Raw genomic sequence first — 20,642 nt, forward strand, 5'->3', positions numbered from 1 at the left:
GCTTTCCTCTGCTGGGAGTGTGCAGAGCCCGCTTCCTCTCTCCAAGCAGCACTGCCAGCTGACATCTGCAATGTTCATGTGGCAGAAGCAGTGCAGGGTAGTTGTGATCAGTTCTCAGTTTTCAGGTGGCTGTTGGGGGTGTCTCTGTAACAAGAGTGACTGCTTAATGACCCTTTATTTGTATTGAGAAGAGAGGCAAAAGACAGGCTGTGTGTTCAGAGATACAAACTCTTTATGTGCTGGCAAAATGCTCCTATGCCCATGTTGGGGAATCCCTGCTTTCAAGACAATACCAAGTGGAACTTGAGCAGGCAACTCTTCTTTATCCAATTTTACTGCTATGTTCATGCCTGACAGCAAAGAATTACATTTGGCCTGAAATAAAAACGTGTCCAACTGTAAGGTCATGAAATAAGCATCAGCAGCATATCCAAATACTTGTCATACAAAGAACGTGGCACTGGGACACACACCAGCAGTGACCCTTATGTACACATTAGAGTTTGTCTGGAACAGCAAGGCTGAGAGATACACAACAACAGTGGAAACCTGAACAGCCCTAGAGGACAGCACATCAAGTGTTGACTCCTTAATTATTCCATACAGTTTCCCAGGATGCCTCCTGGTTGTGGGTTTTTTTGTCCCACTATATACTATTGCATAAAAAATAGACTTCACAAGCAGCTCAGTCCCCAGCTGACACTTGAGAATATGTCTCTGTACTACTAAATGTTCACTGCACTAGGCAGTAATGGAGTCCAGGTCATCTCCTGATTCAAACCCTCACAACCTGACAGGTGCTACCTAAACACTGTGCTTTATCTTAGAGCAGACTGAGATCACTCAGCTGGGCACCACCTACCCCGTGAGTTCCAAAGGCAGCTCTCTGCCACACAGCATCTCCCACTGCCTTGCAAGCAAGGAAATCAACTTCTCCCTGCTCTCTGCACTGGGGATAAAGATGCACCACTGGATTTCTCTGCTCCTGCTGCCTCCTTGTTTAGCATTTCCTTTTGGGGCATCTGTTTCTCCAAAGTGATCCAGTGCTAAGTTCTGCATCAGATCCTGATTCTGGACATCATCAAACACAAAGGTGAGGGCCTGTGGGTAGGTCTGGTAACCCATAAGCACTCGGTCCAAGTGGCGGATTCGCCGGCCATCTGCCAGCTGGTATTTGTCCCTCTGTGGTGGCTCCTTAGCAAAGTCAGGCAGTGGGTAACTGATGTAATCCTCATCGAAGAGGAACAAGTCTGAGCTGGTCAGTATCAGTGTTTTAGGCTGAAGTGAGCTAGTGTTCGGGGCAGACCCTTCAACAGGATTCACTTGGAACGCCAACACGTACAGAAGGATGTTGAGGGACTGAAGGTCAGTCAGACAATCCATCTTCTCTGCCACTAGAAAAGCAAGGTCCCCAATTTCCTCTTCATTTGGGTAAATAAATTTTACTCTGCTGGAGTGAATCAGTTCATAATTCTCCATTTTTCCTGCAAGAAACACATTATTGTACTTATTTAGTGCTACACAAGTCTTAATGCATTAGGATAAGCAACCTTCGGCAGGTGTGGCTGCAAGCTGGAACAATTCAAGTTCTTTATCTATTGATAAATGGTTTTACCTATCTGCACCAGTGGAAGAATTTGATTTGGCTAGTAGGTCTCTACTGGAATCTCTTACACAACAAAGATACTTTTCTGCATATTTCTAACTACATCACTAGTTCACAAGAGGCTAAAAGGAAACACAGCTGGACCCTCAAAACAGATTCCCCACTTCCCTACTAACTGACCTCTCCTGCCTCCTTCCCTCTGCTCACTCTTGAACTCCCTGCAAGCATTAGCAGATTACTGAACACCACAGGAATTGCTTTTATATCCCAGATGAGCACACTGCTCCACACTTAGTCTCTCCAAGTGCTGAAATACAGCACAGTAAAGCCTGAAGGAAGCATGCCTGCCTATTTTTCCCACACAAGTCAATTGGTCTGATCAGTGATGTGACTTCCAGCAAACCTTGCACTTCCTGGGCTTATGCAGCTTCTCCTTAAAACAGTAACAATCATTCTTCAGGAGGATCCTATTTTATCTTGTACCTTCAGCTGGCTTCAGAATCATAAGCAAAGAAAGTTTCCCCTGATACTTGACCCTGCCACCTTAATGCCTGGTTTTCACTTCACTACATTCCTACAAGGGACAGGGTTTGGGTTTTTTTTGCCCTCACAGGGTCATACCAGTGGAATTTTCAGACACTTACCTTCACTGTTCTTTGATGGCTTACAAGACTTTATAGGTCAGGCTGAAACTGGCAGCGTGAACTAGGCTAATACACACCCCAAAATACCACTGGACTCCAGAAGCCATCACCAGCTTCATGTGGGAGACTGTTCACGTTTAGGAACTGGGTTCACTCAAAGCACAGCTAAGATGATCAAAGTCAGGGAGTTTGGCTGAAGTACCAAACGATGCAGAAGTCTCCCTCAAAAGATTTTTCTGATCAGCACACTTTAGATGATGCCCAAGTAACTCATGGAACGTAGGAAAGCTCACTCACCTGTGGTTTTGCTCCCAAATTCAGAGTAGAAGTCTTTGTCTACTGGTTCAGGTGAAGGTGTGCGTGCAAGCAGCGACAGGACTGCCATCAGCTGCTGGATGAAGGTGTGGGTGTTGTAACTGTCTCTTGTCAGGCAGGTGACTATATGATCTGCAGAGTGTCCTGCAAAGAAAACAGAACAGAAACCACTCCAATCTCTGTTGTCATTTCTTCAGCCAACACACAACTCTCACCAAAAAACCCCACAAAGAGATTTCTTGCAGGGATTATTTCTCCTGAGAACATGCATTGTTATGCAGACAGCTTTCAAATCCTTGGCAAAGGATGGCAGAATCCATAGAAATCCCTCAAAAAACAAAGATGATTTATGATGGTGGTGGTGAGTGGTGCCACATCCAGCTGGAGGCCAGGCACTAGTGGTGTCCCCCAGCCATCAGCGCTGGGCCCCATCCTGCTCAACATCTTCACTGATGATCTGGATGAGGGGATTGAGTCAGTCATCAGTAAACTTGCAGATGACACCAAGGTGGGAGCAGAAGTTGATCTGTTAGAGGGTAGGAGAGCTCTGCAGAGGAACCTTGCCAGGCTGGACAGACGGGCAGAGTCCAACAGGATGGCATTCAACAAGTCCAAGTGCCAGGTGCTGCACTTTGGCCACAACAACCCCATGCAGTGCTACAGGCTGGGGTCAGAGTGGCTGAGAGCTCCCAAACAGAGAGGGATTTGGGGGTACTGATTGACAGCTGACTGAACACAAACCAGCAGTGTGCCCAGGTGGCCAAGAGGGCCAATGGCATCCTGGCCTGCATCAGCAATAGTGTGGCCAGCAGGAGCAGGGAAATCATTGTGCCCCTGCACTCAGCATTGGTTAGGCTGCACCTTGAGTCCTGTGTCCAGTTCTGGGCCCCTCAGTTTAAGAAGGACGTTGAGACTCTTGAAGGACATTGAGTCCAACCTGTCACCCAAGACCTCATGACTACTAAACCATGGCACCAAGTGCCACGTGAATCCCCTCTTGAACACCTCCAGGGATGGTGACTCCACCACCTCCCTGGGCAGCACATTCCAATGGCTAACAACTCTCTCTGTGAAGAACTTTCTCCTCACCTCAAGCCTAAACCTCCCCTGGCACAGCTTGAGACTGTGTCCTCTTGTTCTGCTGCTGGTTGCCTGGGAGAAGAGACCAACCCCCTCCTGGCTACAACCACCCTTCAGGTAGTTGTAGACAGCAAGAAGGTCACCCCTGAGCCTCCTCTTCTCCAGGCTAAGCAACCCCAGCTCCCTCAGCCTCTCCTCACAGGGCTGTGCTCAAGGCCTCTCCCCAGCCTCGTTGCCCTTCTCTGGACACGTTCAAGAGTCTCAATGTCCTTCTTAAATTGAGGGGCCCAGAACTGGACACAGGACTCAAGGTGTGGCCTAACCAGAGCTAAGTATGCAACAATATACTCTGCCTTTTCACTAACACAGACAGGAGTCCATCTGAGAGAAGCCTAAACAGACAACACAGAACTGTGAAGTCTTGCAGCACAAGAAGCACTCACCAGTAATTCTGAAGTATTGGTCAAACAGGCCAACATTTACTGACTGCAGGTCATTCAGTTTTAGCACAAAGCAGCAAGAGAGGTGGAAGGAGCTGTTGTCACAATCCCAGTTTTCCGTGGTCCAGAATTCTGTTGGAAAAGCATATGTGACAAAACACAGTTAGCCAGGTTGGAAAAGACCTTTGAGATCACTGATTCCAACCTATCATACAGCACCATCTAATCAACTAAACCATGGCTCCAAGCACCCCATCCAGTCTCTTCCTAAACACCTCCAGTGATGGGGACTCCACCACCTCCCCAGGCAGCCCATTCCAATGGGCAATCACTCTCTCTGTACAGAACTTCTTCCTAACATCCAGCCTAAACCTCCCCTGAAGGTTGAGGGAAAGCAACAGGACAAAACTGAGGAGAGTGGCTAATACCTTCCCTAGCAAATATAACCAATCCTCCTTGCAAGCAGTTTCCTGAAGTAGCTGCCACATCACAGATTTAACCCAGCAGATGCATGGATGAACTGCTGGCAAACTGAATGCACACCATGGGTTTCATCACCATTTGGGTTATGAATGATCTTTTAGCTGCCCAGGTGAGGACAGGAAGTATGAAATGACATCTGGGAAAAGCATGGGTACAAGAGCACATGGAAGGCTGTCTGAGAAGGAGCCACAACTCAGCCTGGTTGTGAACATAAAATCCTCACTCCAGCACTTTGCACACAGCAAACTGCTACTCCCTTTCAACTAGAAGGTCCAAGTAGCAGCTTTGACTAAAAGTGGTACTTAACTGAAGACAACCATACAGAGAGGGGAGTAAGTTGGTAACCTCATTAAAGGGCCAAAACAGCTGTCTTACCTGACTGGTGCTCATCAGCATGAATGAAAGAATCATCCAGCAGAAAGTAAATAGCTTTTGTTGAGAGAAGCACACAAGCCATCACTTCAACATTAGGAGTCTTGTAGAACAGGACTGAAGACCACATGAGATGTCTCAGCTCTTCATTTTCGACCTAAGGGGTAAATTGCATTTCATAAGTCATTGGCACACTTCCATGTTTCACAGAGCTTCATCATCTTAGAGGCAATTTCAGACTAGTAGAAGAATTTAAAAGTCTGAAAGCATATGAACATGCTACAGGCAGAGTAGTTTGCTCAGAGCTGCCAAAGGCAGCAGCTTTAAGGTGAACAACAGCTGGATTCAGGCTGGATGTGAGGAGGTGGTTCTTCCCCATGAGAGTGGTGAAGCCCTGGAATGGGTTGTCCAGGGAGGTGGTTGGAGCCCTGTCCCTGGAGGTGTTTAAGACCAGGCTGGACAAGGCTCTGGACAGCCTGATGTAGTGTGGGGTGTCCCTGCCCATGGCAGGGAGGTTGGAACTGGATGATCCTTGTGGTCCCTTCCAGCCCTGATACTATGAACAGCAGCAGCCCACTGAAAATGTCTGGCATTTCCCTAAGAAAATTGTTTCTGTTGTGCTCCAATTGTTCCTTGTCTTCTGCCCAAATCTGGAAAAAAGAAAAACACCCAGTGCAGAGGGAAGGCTTTCCAGAGCAGACACTACAGATCATTTCATACAACAGATGAGCAGTGCCTCCCAAGCACCAACAAGTCTGTTGAGCTTTCAGATGCTGCTTCAGAAGAGCACAGCTTGTCACCACAACTGCTGTTCCAACTAGGCATCTTCCCAGCCTCCAGCCTGAGAGCTTCCTGTGAGACCTCCAGTGAGTGCCCTGCTTTACCAGCTTGTCTTGGTGCAGAAAGAAAGCACAACCTACACTTAATTAAGATTTGGAAGAGAGGGAAGAGAATAAAGAAAACCAACCCCAACTCTATTTCTCAGTGAGCTTTTCATTTCAAAACTGTACTCAGACCACAACAATTTAGTCATCAAAAAGCCACATAATGAATTTAAGGTTAAGATTTGCACTTTGCAATTCAGTGTCCCTTTCACAAACTATCAACCTGTTTTTCAGAAATGCAGTTAGAATAGAATAGAATTAACCAGGTTGGAAGAGACCTTTGAGATCATTGAGTCCAACCTATCACCCAACATCATCTGATCAACTAAACCATGGCACCAAGCACCCCATCCAGCTGCTTCCTAAACACCTCCAGTGATGCTGACTCCACCACCTCTCTGGGCAGCACATTCCAATGGCCAGTCTCTTTTTCTATGAAGAACATCTTCCTAACATTCAGCCTAAACCTCCCCTGATGCAGCTTGACACTGTGTGCTCTTGTTCTGCTGCTGGTTGCCTGGAAGAAGAGACCAACCCCCACCTGGCTACAACCTCCCTTCAGGGAGTTGTAGAGAGCAATAAGGTCTCCCCGAGCCTCCTCTTCTCCAGGCTAAGCAACCCCAGCTCCCTCAGCCTCTCCTCACAGGGCTGTGTTCCAAACCCCTCCCCAGCTTTGTTGCCCTTCTCTGGACACCTTCCAGCAAGTCAACCTCCTTCCTAAACCGAGGGGCCCAGAACTGGACACAGGACTCGAGGTGTGGCCCAACCAGTGCTGAGTTCAGGGGCAGAATGACCTCCCTGCTCCTGCTGGCCACACTGTTCCTGATCCAGGCCAGGATGCCATTGGCCTTCTTGGCCACCTGGGCACACTGCTGGCTCATGTTCAGGCTACTGTCAACCAGTACCCCCCAGGTCCCTTTCTGCCTGGCTGCTCTCAGCCACTCTGACCCCAGCCTGTAGCTCTGCATGGGGTTGTTGTGGTCAATGTGTAGAACCTGGCACTTGGATGTGTTAAATCTCATGCTCTTGGACTCTGCCCATCTGTCCAGCCTGGCAAGGTCCCTCTGCAGAGCTCTTCTACCTGCTCAACACCTGCCCCCAGCTTGGTGTCATCCACAAATTTACTGATGATGGACTCAATGCCCTCATCCAGATCATCAATAAAGATGTTAAAGAGCACAGGGCCCAGCACTGATCCTTGGGGCACACCACTGGTGCCCGGCTGCCAGCTGGATGTGGCACCATTCACCACCACTCTCTGGGCTCAGCCTCCAGCCAGTTCCTAGCCCAGCACAGAGTGTTCCTGTCCAAGCTATGGGCTGACAGCTTGGCCAGGAGTTTGCTGTGGGGGACAGTGTCAAAGGCCTTGCTGAAGTCTAGGCAGACTACATCCACAGCTTGCCCCACATCCACCAGGCAGTCACCTGATCATAGAAGGAGATCAGGTTGGTCAGGCAGGACCTGCCCTTCCTGAATCCATGCTGGCTGGGCCTGATCCCTTGGCCATCCTGCAAGTGCTGTGATTGCACTCAAGATGATGACCTGTTCTATAATCTTGCCTGGCACTGAGGGCAGGCTGACAGGTCTGCAATTCCCTGGCTCATCCAACTGGCCCTTCTTGTGGATCAGCACCATGTTGGCCAGCTTCCAGTCTTCTGGGACCTCTCCAGTGAGCCAGGACTGTTGAAAAATGATAGAGAGAAGCTTGGCAGCTCATCTGCCAGCTCTCTCAACACCCTAGGATGGATCCCAGTTAATCTGCTTCTCTTTCTGGAGTACCTACAGCCACGCACACATGCTGTATTCATGCACCTACATACTGCACACAGGAGTCAGGACACTTAGATACCATCACAAAGTAATTTCAATACAGTTACTTTCTTTCCTTTTGCCACTTCAAAGGAAAAGGAGGAAGGTTGTTTGAGTTATCACATCTTCAAGACATACCCTAAGGTACTCTCCCATATCTGGAGGCACAGTATGCCTGGCAGGATCCCAAGCACTGTGCCAGGGAACACAAAATGGAGCAGTGAAAGCAAAGTGCTTGTCCAGAACACTGCCAGGTTTCTCAGAGCCCAGCTCAAGATTGAACAGGGAAATCCTTTTTAAAACACTATCTAGTACTGAAAGGCCACCAGGCATCTTTCTATCCACCTGGACTAGGCACACTACCTCAGCAATGCTGCCATGGAAAAACTCAACCAGGGCATTTCCTTTCAGCCCAGCCACATACTGCAGAGACACAGACACGTGAAGGTGAAGAGGAATCTGGTTATCCTCTGTTATCTTCTGCAGAAGAAATTCAGAAGGATACAATGATGACAGCGTCAGATGAGGCTTGCAAAAGCTAAAAGAGACACAGAAAACACACAGTCAAAGTTCAAGGAAATGCACAGCTCCTCCCCTCCAAGAACACTTTGTACTTCATTCAGGAATGGGCAACTTCTAGTCTTAAGGTTACTTTTAGTGATCCATCTTGAGCAGAGCTGTCAATCTGCCAAGATCTCAGCCTGCAAGCACATGAAATAGGAAGTCTCCCTCCATAAGAAAATACACTTTATGCTGCAACCATAAAACAGGCAAGGTAGACTAGTACAGTTCAGGATAACCACTGACAGGGCAGACCAGAAGGACAAAAAAACACTTTATCAATACTCCAGGCCAAAAGCAATGACAATGACAACTGCAAACACACTTGCTAGGCCACAGTAACCCCAGCACTCTGCAAGAGACTTTTCAGAGGGACTGTTTGTTACCTTGATGGCTGACCATGCCTGCTTGTCTCCACAATGTGATTTCTTACAGCATCGGATTTGCTTGGAGCTCTGAAAATAACAATAGTCTTAACGTCCTGCAGGAGTGTCCTTAAGAGGCTGTAGATTCTTAGGAAGTGGAATTTCTCATGAGGTAGAACAAACACTGCTGTAACACATCTGTACCCAACGAGTAACTCCAACACATGTCCATCCAGAAAGGAACCTTTCTGCTGGGGGGAGCTGTGAGTCGGATGCAACACAAGCGATGCCAGCGGAACCCTCCGCAGCTTAAACACGCTTCCCAACTCCTCTGTGCCTACCCAGCTTCCTGGCACTGAACTGAAATCCACCTTCACTACAAACAAATGCTGGGCTGTTAGAAATATCCAACAGGGATAGACCACACAGGCATCCTGGTCAGAAGATTTATACACTGAAGAATAAAGTGCAGAACACAAAAGGTTTTTTGAGCAGTCTTTGTTGTTGCCAGCTGACTCCTGCTGACACAAGGTCTTCTGAACATTGGTTTTATTCCCATGGACAAGGTATGTTGGGAAGCAACCTTTTATTTCAACATCTTCTGCTGAAATGCAATTCCACTCCATAAGCTTACAGAGAAACCCCTGGAGGTTTGCTTTGCCACAGTACAGCGTGGAGCTTGGTAACACTGCGGTGTAGTGTTGAGAGCAACGTGTGTGTAAACAGGAGTAAAAGTCTTGAAGGTTCTGGGAGTCTGAAATAATAAACAAACAGCTGTCACTGGTTTTCAGCTTCACTGTTAAACAGATTTCTGGCAGGAGAAAGCCAAGTTCTGTTAGATCAGTGTATGGAAAACACAGTATTAATTTCAAGGCAGAAGGGAGATGCTGGCAGTTTCCTCTCAGCTCCTGCTGAGGAATCTCAAACACAGCAAGCACATCATTGGTCATGACCACACAGGAAGCAAACTGCCTGAGTCCTTTATGAATGTGGATAGAAAAACTCCAGAGCATTTTGACTATGTCAACACTCTCCATTGCTATGTGGTCAGATGACCAAGCATCAGAAGTAGTGCTGAACTCCAAAGTCTGCTCTCCCTCATGAAGTCCCATCTCAAAATATCCATCTTCCTTGTCTGTGGCTCTGGAATCACCTGGAGGGCTTCCTTTGCTCTCTGCAAAGGAAGAGGCTGATCTCTGCACAGTCTGCACAATGGAGGCAAAGAGGTGCTGAATAAATTCTTGGTTTGTGGCAGTGTATGACATATAATTGGAAGGCAAGATGATGGTGTTCCAGAGGTCAGGCACCACAGAGTGTTCTTCCTCTGAGCGATCCAAGCTTCAAAAAAGACAAAGCCACAGTAAGGACATGCTTGAGCTCAAAACCAGTCAGAGTGACCTACAAGTTATGGTGCTGCTTCTCAGAATTTTGAGGCTTACTCTTGTTAATAGGGTTAAGTCAGAACAGTCATTGTACTGCATGCAGCCATCCCTTTTAAAGGCTGATAGCATGGAATTCTATGGAGAGTAAGAACTGAAAGGTTAAACTCAGCCTTTATTTCCCATCCCCAAGGCAAATATCCTTACTAGTTAAAGCACTTTACAATACTGCTGTTGCTGATTCTGGAACTGTCAACTGCATTCCACAGTTCTAAGGCTGAAAACAACTTTACACCATGAAATTGATTTTAGCTTGAAAACAAGACAGACAAGCACCACCCAAGCTGGGCAGCATCCAATGAAAGACTTCTGCCTTAAGGGCAGGATTTAAAGATGCAGCATCCACTGTTATTACACAAAAGCAGATGAGGATTTAAATCAGAGCTTAGCTAGCTAGCTTACCATCTGTGAGGACCACTTCCATGCTCTTTGCATGAATCCAATAGAGAGGCAGGAGGCTAAGGAGAAGAAAACATCAGGAAGACACGAACTATTTACAGCTGTCAGGCTTCAGCATACACAAGAACCAAGTTAATGCTGGCTCCCACTTTTTAATGATAGTCAACTCACTGCAGAGTCCTGACTGCTGTACTCATCAGCTGTTTAGGTTGGGCATTCAGTTAAGGCAAACAATGAACTCTGCTGCTGGCTTGGGAACAGAAACAACCTGTGACCCACACACTGCAGCACACCATATTTTTACTGAAGTGAGGTAAAAAGGTGAAGGAACTTCACAAAGGCCAACTACGTTGGTAGCAATGGGAAAGAGTGCTCTGCATCTTGCTGTCTCAGTCCTTGAAGCCACCCACACGAGGAGTGTTCCCAAAGCAACAAATGAAATCACAATTCAGAAGTTCTCAAACAGCAGGAGTTTGAAATAGACAAATTAAAGGCCATTACCTACTGACAGGGATAAAAGTTTTCTACTCTACTGCCAAGGGAACTGCCTTCCAAAACCTGACACTGTAGTAGGTAAGACAGAAGTCTTACATTCAGTATCTGAATGGATATTAAATGATGTGAGACTAATACTGGGTAAACACCTCAAAGTCATGGTATAGTGACAAAGACTTTCTGCAACTCTGCTAAACCTGGATGATTCATTGAATTAACAAGATGCACCAACCCCTCAACTCAAATTTGGGGCTACCTCCTTTTCCGTTGCAATAGCTCAGAGTATCAAAACCAACTTTGCTATGGATTATGATGATAAGAGTTCAGTATCAGAAATAATCTTACAAACCCCCCAGGATAAACAGCATGACGACAGTTACTTGATTTTTACATCTGGAGTCTGGTGTTTCAAAGCATCTCTGGGGAACTGTATGGTCTGTAGGAGTCGAACCACTGGACTGCAAAAGACTGCTGGCTAGGACTGTTTCTTCACAAATTATTTCTAGAACAAATATAAACAGCTCTTTAAAAAAATCACTGAAGTAAAACCAAAATGGACATTTAGTGTCTGCCAAACAAGCAGAATTCAGATTATGTAATCAAGCTCTGAACAGAAATCATTAAAGCTAAGGGATATCAGGCTGAAAAAAAACCAGGCAGCTCTTTAGTCTAATATCTTTGACTGCACTGAAAGTTGCACTGCAGACTCTTAAAGCTTGTTTTCCAAGCTTCCAACAATTTAAATCTCAACATCCAGTGTAAGAATTCTTCATGTGACTTAGTCCTAATCAATAACTTTCACTGCAACGTTGCCAGGCAAGCAAAACCACCGCCAAGTACTCTTAAAGTCTGTAGCATTCTCCCACATCTGTGTAAAACCTTCAGCCAGACTCAGAAGGTCTGGTCCCTCAAATGCCACTCCAGACAATTATCTCACCTTATTCAGAGTGTTTTTGAAGGGTTCAAAGCCAAACCATCAGTGAAACCTTAGGAGTGAATACAAGGCAAAGCTCTTTGGGACAGTTGACGTTTTGCCTGCTTGATATTCACAGCCTCACACTGATGCAACAGAATTACCACAGAGCCAGCCAGCTCAGGCATAGAAATGTGCAAATAAACCACAGAATTACACACTGTGTGCTTCTGGCTTGACCACAGAAACCTTCTGCATGCATCCTCTTGGAGGGATGGTCAACTTTAGCAGACTACATCAAACCACCTTGCAGAGGAAACACCAGAGGTGTTTATTACTTGAACAAAACACTGTGTTAGGAAGAAGGAAACTGGAATGGACAGGGAAAACAGAAGATGCCAGCATTTTTCTGGGGCTTGCTTCCTATATAAATATTTAATCTTCTTCCATAAGCCATTTGCTAGTGACATTTACAGTGAGTAATATGTAAGGGAAACAGATGGTGTCTAGAAAAACTGCAAAGGACAATCCATAGAACCAGCACAGCAGGAAATTAATTCCATTATTCATGCTATAAGGTGAAACTCACTACCCAGCATATTTCCATCTTTTTCAAATAAATTTCCCCAAGTCAGTATTTTGACAACCACCTGACAGATAAATGTGTGACAAGCAACTTCTATTAATCAAGCTAAGAAATGGCCCTGCCCTAGGCCTCATTTTCTCATTCAGCAAAGCCTCCCTCAAGATTCTGCTAAAGGAACCTCAAGAGAAGGACTACAATAAATAAACCTTGAACATTATACTCCTTTTTCTATAAAGCTCCAAAGCACTTCAGAAAGAAAAATGATCCAGATATTTTTTTCCTCCCAAGACTCATTTGCTCCTGAACATTTACTGTAGTAGAAAAAGGCTATTGACAAATAACTGTTAAACAGTCAGGGTGACTGGTGGCATGCATTTTTACAGCTAGCACTGGACAAAGTGCAGGCTGTTGTATAGACAAAGTGTCTCAATCCTCTAACTTGAACACTCAATACTTTATAAAGCAAGCACTGCCTTCATTCTGAACAAGCTGGCATTTTATCTGCAGATGAAGGGGGATCTAGAAAGGCCACAAAGGCAAATCAAGTACATAAACAGCAACTGAATCTGTACCTAAGTTGCCTGCCCTTTAATCAATTGCTGTCAGAATTTCATTGTTCCAGACTGAACTAAGAAGCCTCCACTGATTCTTGCAGACAGCACAGCAATGGACATTACTCAAAGCTTTTCAGGCATGTTTCTCTCCCCATCTACCAATCCACCAACTTATTGGGAAGAGTTAACTGGTCCAACCTGAATTACTCAGTATAACCCCCCCTTATTTAAACTGTTAAATCTTCAACTACTGATACCCTGCTGCACTTTTCAGATTTCAACCAAGCCAAAGCCAAGACTAAGCATCTTCATCTGTTCTGTCATGAATGACTATTCACACAGAGCAGCCTTGCAGGCTCCTGCAAAATATGGAAGACAAACCATTCTTCTACATTCCAACAGACACTTGAAATAGACAAAAAAGTGACTCTCAGGTAAGCTTAGCAGGTGCTGTAGAGCAAACCAGATGTGCTGAAATCACAGGCTCAGCCAGAGCACTAATCCCATAACTGTCTTTTACTAATTTTTATCCTTTTTTTCTGGTTTGACAGAAATGCAGCTCTTGCAAAAAAAGCAGTAATGGAACCTATGCTGCTTGAGCTCACATTGTGCAGACCAAGAATAAGATAGAGAAGCAACTTTAAAACATGTCTATACACACACCATGGTTTTCCATTAAGGCTCCTATCTAAACCAAGAGAAGATACATAAATAGTCCTCTGCAGGATGATGCAGTAAAAAGTCCTGCACACCCAAGCTTCCACTACAGTTAACAGCTTGGGAGACAACAGGCTGATTTTGGTGATTCACATACATGAAGATCACACTTTCAGGCCAATACTACCAGGTCTTTCTGCTTTGTCTCACTAAGCCCTACATCCATGCACACAATATTCATGTATATCAATGCAGCTCAGAAAAGCAGAACCAAGAGGCTCAGCCCAGCAGCACGATACATACATGATTACCTTGGCTGGAGCTGACAGGACCAGGCAGAGAGGGAGAAGAAGGACGAACAGTAAGAGAAGAACAGTTTGATTTGGAGCTGGCAGCAGTGAGCCTGGAGTCCTCACTGATCTAATAAAGAAAGTAGGCAGAGATTAAAGAAAACAACTAAATACAGCAGATATTAGATCCTCATCTAAAGTAAGTCTACAAAAGCTTTCTCAGTCTTCATAAAAGAAAAGTTAGTGCCAGCTTTCTTTCCAGAGTGTGTGGTGTCACATCAGCTGAAGTTTCTATTCTCACACTAAGAATTCTCCCAAGAATCAACTTAGAGAAGCTATTCTAACCGCTGGCTAATCACTGTACTGGCAAAAAAACAGCAGCAAGTTTCACAAACCACAAGAGAATAATGACTCTATTTCTACACTGTAGGGACAGAACAGGTTCTGATAAGTTTATTACCAAAGTAAGACTAACCAACATCACACAGGCAGACATCACACAGTATCACCAAGGTTGGAAGAGACCTCAAGGATCACCGAGTCCAACCTATCAACGCAGACCCATGACTAGACCATGGCACCAAGTGCCACATCCAATCTCCTCTTGAACACCTCCAGGGATGGTGACTCCACCACCTCCCTGGGCACCACATTCCAATGACTGATGATGCTCTCGGTGAAGAACTTTCTCCTCACCTCAAGCCTAAACTTCCCCTGGTGTAGCTTGAGACTGTGTCCCCTTGTTCTGGTGCTGCTACAACCTCCCTTCAGGTAGCTGTAGAGGGCAATGAGGTCTCCCCCAAGCCTCCTCTTCTCCAGGCTAAACAATCCCAGCTCCCTCAGCCTCTCCTCATAGGGCTTGTGCTCAAGGCCTCTCCCCAGCCTTGTTGCCCTTCTCTGGACACGTTCAAGTGTCTCAATATCCTCAAACTGAGGGGCCCAGAACTGGACACAGGACTCAAGGTGTGGCCTAACCAATGCAGAGTACAGGGGCACAAGGACTTCCCTGCTCCTGCTGGCCACACCATTCCTAATATAGGCCAGGATGAGGAGGAAAGGAGGTTTCAAGATTCCTGCTTATTTTACACTGCTAAATACCCACAAGAAGAAAGTTTGGGAAAGTGATTTCAGTACTCTGCAACACAAACAGTAAAATCATACCTCTGTGTTGGTAAAAGGTGTAAGAGATGGATGGTAAGGTCAGCTGCACTCATGGTGTACACCATTGGCTGCACACTCACGGTGTACACCATTAAGTTATTTTATCTTTTCTTCCCACTTTCTCCCTCCCAAGCCAGCCCAAAAATAATGGTCAGGTAACCACTGAAATTAGACTGAAGGCCAAATAGGAAAGAGGCAACATTAAAGCCTCGTACCACATTAAAGCAACAAAGAAAGCACAAACACTTCAATGCTAAGGAAGCTTTGCTGAATTCTGCTTCATTCTATTTTGTAGATTGATTTTTTTGTCAGCTGTTTTTTGTACACAGCACATTCTACTCCTCTCACAGAGCCAAACTCACCTTTTTATCAGAGCTGCTCAGTTTGTATTTCACCTCCTTTGCTTTTTGAATAGCTTTTAGCACTTCCACGGTGTCTAGTTCCTTTTCTGTGGTAACGATGTTGTCCAAACAGACCTACAAAAGAAGCATAAAAGCATCTAAAAATCTTAACTAAAAGAGCTGCAGAGCTGCCTTTCCAATGTAATAAAAAGTTAGCTGACCTTAATGCACACTATGTGCATCTCTGCAACCATTACACAAAACCAATTATCCCAGGCTTTGCTCTAACGTAGGAATTCAACTCTGAGACACTCAGAAAGCTATTAACAGCCTCCTAGCACAGCTGTGCTTCAATTGGCACACAGTGGAGAGGGTAAACCTTCATTTAGATCTAGAAGCACAGTCAAACAATGTTAATATGGTTTCACCTTCTCAAGATCTTTTCCAGTGCACACTAAGAACTCCTCAGGTTTTTCAAACATCTGCACTACACTTACTCTGCTTAAGAAGTTTGGGTTGATTTTTCCCCTCCCTCTGCCCACCCCCCCCACCCCCCCCCCCCCCCCATTTTATTTCACAGTATAACTAAGGTTGGAAGAGACCTCGAGGATCATCAAGTCCAACCTATCAACACAGACCTCATGACTAGACCATGGCACCAAGTGCCACATCCAATCTCCTCTTGAACACCTCCAGGGACGGTGACTCCACCACCTCCCTGGGCAGCACATTCCAATGGCTAACAACTCTCTCAGTGAAGAACTTTCTCCTCACCTTGAGTATAAACCTCCCCTGGCGCAGCTTGAGACTGTGTCCCCTTGTTCCGGTGCTGGTTGCCTGGGAGAAGACACCAACCCCTTCCCGGCTACAACCACTTTTCAGGTACTTGTAGAGGGCAATGAGGTCACCCCTGAGCCTCCTCTTCTCCAGGCTAAACAATCCCAGCTCCCTCAGCCTCTCCTCATAGGGCTTGTGCCCAAGGCCTCTCACCATTTCTTCCAAATGTCAGCTTCCAATTGCACCATGACTTACCTCTGAGGCCCTGTCCCCAAACTGAGCAAGCACCTTGGTGCGGTAGTCAGGGATGATGCTCAGGGGGTTGCTGGACAGGACCACCTTTTCCAAGCATGGCAGGTTTCCTATATTTTTGACTTCATCAATCTGAAAGGTTTTGAACAAAAGGGTAAACACAGAGTAGCTAAATGAACACAAGCATCCAGGCTAAGCATTTCTTGCTTAAATTACATACTTGCAACCCCCAGAAAAAAAAACCACTACAGCCACTTCTATTTAGCTGTGGTTTCACCTGTGTGAAGAAATTGCCAAAGCACAATTCAACGTGACACCAAAAGTCAGCAGTTTAGTTACCTGATCTATTTTGTTGTTGCTCAGATCCAAGTTGACCAATGAGTATAGTTTGTTAAGCCCACACAGCCTTTCCAGCTGATTTCCTGCTAAATTCAGAGTTTTGATGTTTCCCAGTTTTGTGTGAACCCCTTCTAGCGATGTAAGCTTGTTGTAGGACAAGTCCAGGTGAACGAGGTTGTAGAGATGCTGCAAAGCCACAGAAAATCCATGTCATACACTAACTCACCACAACCAAACAATAGGAAGTGTAGCTTGCCCACTCCTTTTGTGCAACAGTTCTCATGCTGGACACTGCCTAGTGTGAAAACCAGGGCAGGAGTTTTTTCACTACACAGGTTTGAGCTTTGGAGAAATGAAGCTTCCTCAACTGCATTTTGACCAACCCACAGAGGCAGCTGGCAGTGAATTAACATAGTTAAGAATTAAACATTATATCAATATTGGCAAAGAACTGAAAATATCCAGAGCAAGTCAGGAATGGAGCATTAAGAGTACTGTATGCTATGGAGCATAACCCATTTGGGTTTACACTAGTCTCCACGAGGAAGATGAGCAACAAAATGCTGAAGCAAGAAAACCTGTGTTCCAAGGTCTCAGGCAGTCTGAGGGCGGGGGGAAGAGTCCCCTTCAAAAGCATCACTTACTTGTAAGTTTTCTACCAGAGACACCCCGTTGTGACTCAAATCCAGGAACTCAATCTTCGGAATCAATTTCTAGAAAAGGAGATGGGGGGAAGAAAAAAGCTTCTGTCAAGTGCCCCCGAGCCACCCCGCCGCCATCCCCCCGCGCCAAATGACCCCGAGCCGCCCCCCCACGCCAAAAGCCCCTGAGTTGCCCCACTGCTGCTGCTTCTCCTCTGCTGCCCGTGACAAATGCCCCTGAGCTGCCCCACTGCTGCTGCTTCTCCTCTGCTGCTCGTGCCAAATCCCCCGAGCTGCTCCACCACCACCACTCCTCTGCCACTCCCCACGCCAAATGCCCCCGAGACACTCCTCTGCCACCCTAGCCAAATGCCCAAGCCACACCACCGCCCCTGAGCCGCTCCTCTGCCACCCTAGCCAAATGTCCCTGAGCCATTCCACATACCCCCAAGCTGCTCCTCCTCCGCCCCTGCCAAATGCCCCCGAGCTGCTCCTCCTCCGCCCCTGCCAAATGCCCCCGAGCTGCTCCTCCACCCCCTGCACCAAATGCCCCCGAGCCGCTCCAACAAGCTGCACTTCCTTCACTATCAGCTGACCAACACTCAAAGGAATGTCAGACTCTTTTCTCAGCTGTTGGTACAAATGACCTAGTGCAGCAAGAGTTGAATCTTGCTCACAAGAAACCAAGGTGACTCTAAGGAGCATAGTTAAGTTTCAGTTTGAAATGTGGCTTCTCGCTGCAGACAAGTAAGTAGCTCCCAGTGAGGCCCACAAACTATAGAGCAAACTCATTAGCAGGTGTTTCAATCTTACCAGCCAAGCCTGCGTTACACAAACCTAGCTAAAGATGTTACCAAAACCCAGAGCAAGGTCAGTGATCTGCTTCCATGTTTTGATGATACCAGCCAAGTACTAGTAGCTCACACACATCTCTCAAATACACACTTGATACCAGAAAGCCTTTTGGAGAATCTAAGCCTTGAATCTGATGCTGAGTTTTGACATCAGTGTATTTGCATCTGCTTTATTTCAGGTGCAATGTCACCAGTGATGTGCCTTGTAGCTAAGGCCTGGACTCAGACCTGAAGTCTACCTCACAATAAATCCTGAGCAAGAAAACTGCACTCAGGTCCATGATCTCTAGCTCAGCTACAGACTACTTCCTACTCCACAAGAGTAGTTTGAGAAAAAAAATGTTCATACTTGAGCTGTTCTTGTGATGACTGAGAATTTTTCTCCCTTAATTCATTTAGGAAATGTAATTCTAAGGTACCAGCAAAATATTCCCTGTTCTTAGTATGGCTCCAATGTCAAGAAGGCTGTCAGCAAGTCACAGGTTTTTAAACACACAGGAAGTTTCAGCCCTGACAAAACCCCAAAGCTGAGCCCAAGAGGTGTTTTGTTCTTTTTCAACACCCTCCCCCTGTTTGTGAGTGGCCTAAAGCCAATGCAAACAGTGAAAGCATGGTTCCAAGTCAGTGTTCATAGAAGTGTGGCTGATGGAGCACAGAATGGCAAACTTTTCTTCTTGAGCTTAAAGAAAATGTGGAAGTAGTAAAGGAAAATGTCTCCTAAGCATTGTCTTAGGTAGCTCATTGAAGTGCAACTGAGGATCTTTCAGAAATAAAGATAAAAGTAGGTGCAAAATGCCTGTGGTGTAACATGCCACAGGAGATCAGGCATCCTTTCCTTCCACAAATGATATGGCATTTCTTACCACTGAATCATCTATTTGAGAGATGCTATTGTGACTCATATCCAAAGTTGTTAAAGTTCTCCAAGTTGGGATAACTGCTGTCACTGGACAACTTGAAGTTGCACCCTCTGGCTCCCACTGATCAAACTCAGAAGCCTCAGGCACCAGGATTTCCTGTTTAAGACAAGGAGACTAAGATATTATGCTTACATCTTTAGTGAAAGCTAAACAGTTTTGAAAAGAATCCAAATGACCTTATGTAAGCATGGAAGGTTTAAGCTTTATAATCACCCAGATTAAAGTTGTAAGTCTTAAGCTGACTTGGTCAAAATTGCTTTAGATAAACAGGGAGTTCCAACACTAGTGACTGATCCAGAGTGGGGAATGTGGAAGAACAGAGGGACTGTGAAAATCATGCTACTGGATATCCTTTACAACAACCCCATGCAGTGCTACAGGCTGGGGTCAGAGTGGCTGGAGCAGCCAGGCAGAAAGGGACCTGGGGGTGCTGGTTGACAGCCGACTGAACATGAGCCAGCACTGTGTCCAGGTGGCCAAGGAGGTCAATGGCATCCTGGCCTGGATCAGGAACAGTGTGGCCAGCAGGAGCAGGGAGGTCATTCTGCCCCTGTACACTGCACTGGTTAGGCCACACCTTGAGTCCTGTGTCCAGTTCTGGGCCCCTCAGTTTAGGAAAGATGTTGACTTGCTGGAGCATGTCCAGAGAAGGGCAACAAAGCTGGGGAGGGGTTTGGAACACAGTGGTATGAGGAGAGGCTGAGGCAGCTGGGGCTGCTTAGCCTGGAGAAGAGGAGGCTCAGGGGAGACCTTATTGCTCTCTACAACTCCCTGAAGGGAGGTTGTAGCCAGGTGGGGGTTGGTCTCTTCTCCCAGGCAACCAGCACCAGAACAAGAGGACAGTCTCAAGCTGCACCAGGGGAGGTTTAGGCTGAATGTTAGGAAGAAGTTCTTCATAATAAGAGTGATTTGCCACTGGAATGTGCTGCCCAGGGAGGTGGTAGAGTCCCCATCACTGGAGGTGTTTAGGAAGAGCCTGGATGGGGTGCTTGGTGCCATGGTTTAGTTGATTAGACAGTGTTGGATGACAGGTTGGACTCGATCTCAAAGGTCTCTCCCAACCTGGTTAATTCTATTCTAAATCAAAGCCTGCAAGACACATGCACTCAGCTGGGCATGAATAACAGAAGCACATTCCAATAAAAGCATCAGGAATGTGTCCTCATGAAGGGGTCACACACAAACACTTGCTCCACTTAGAACTGAAAGAGTATTAAACTTTCAGAATCTCAGCTCTATGGTTTCATAAGCAGAAAGTGCAAAAGGCAGTACAAAACAAAGTACACAGACACCCAATGGGTGTTTGCAGAATGTGCATGCTCCTTTCACATCTGCTCTGAACACCCATGAGAAGCAGGCCCTCACCTTCATCGACGTGGCCGAAAAGCGAATGCTCATTGTGGCCAGAGCATGTTTTGATGAAGTCAGTCCTTTGATAAGCTTCCCCCCACAATGACTGATCTGT

At 46.2% G+C, this 20,642-nt stretch overlaps 1 protein-coding gene across 4 annotated transcripts in view; it reads right to left on the reverse strand.

Annotated features, from left to right (window-relative positions):
* Nucleotides 1-214: 214 nt before the first annotated feature.
* The window catches only part of NISCH (nischarin), a 41,192-nt gene continuing 20,764 nt past the window's right edge, over nucleotides 215-20,642 (reverse strand). The window contains exons 7-21 of one of the 4 annotated variants that reach the window (XM_068157901.1): nucleotides 20,543-20,638; nucleotides 19,121-19,273; nucleotides 17,407-17,475; nucleotides 16,763-16,948; nucleotides 16,427-16,555; nucleotides 15,416-15,529; nucleotides 13,914-14,022; nucleotides 11,273-11,394; nucleotides 10,401-10,456; nucleotides 8,581-9,897; nucleotides 7,997-8,171; nucleotides 4,944-5,097; nucleotides 4,089-4,217; nucleotides 2,548-2,709; nucleotides 215-1,484 (exon numbers count right to left, since the gene is read on the reverse strand). In XM_068157901.1, the coding sequence (XP_068014002.1) occupies nucleotides 859-1,484; nucleotides 2,548-2,709; nucleotides 4,089-4,217; nucleotides 4,944-5,097; nucleotides 7,997-8,171; nucleotides 8,581-9,897; nucleotides 10,401-10,456; nucleotides 11,273-11,394; nucleotides 13,914-14,022; nucleotides 15,416-15,529; nucleotides 16,427-16,555; nucleotides 16,763-16,948; nucleotides 17,407-17,475; nucleotides 19,121-19,273; nucleotides 20,543-20,638 (3,597 nt within the window). In that variant the 3' untranslated portion in view covers nucleotides 215-858. Of the gene's footprint in view, nucleotides 1,485-2,547; nucleotides 2,710-4,088; nucleotides 4,218-4,943; nucleotides 5,098-7,996; nucleotides 8,172-8,580; nucleotides 9,898-10,400; nucleotides 10,457-11,241; nucleotides 11,395-13,905; nucleotides 14,023-15,415; nucleotides 15,530-16,426; nucleotides 16,556-16,762; nucleotides 16,949-17,406; nucleotides 17,476-19,120; nucleotides 19,274-20,542; nucleotides 20,639-20,642 lie in introns of those variants that run through there. The other 3 variants (XM_068157902.1, XM_068157903.1, XM_068157904.1) reach the window with 3 other exon arrangements.

Source organism: Melanerpes formicivorus, unplaced genomic scaffold (assembly GCF_026170545.1).
Source record: "Melanerpes formicivorus ecotype bairdi unplaced genomic scaffold, bMelFor1.0.p_v2 SCAF_38, whole genome shotgun sequence".
NCBI classification, from domain to species: domain Eukaryota; kingdom Metazoa; phylum Chordata; class Aves; order Piciformes; family Picidae; genus Melanerpes; species Melanerpes formicivorus.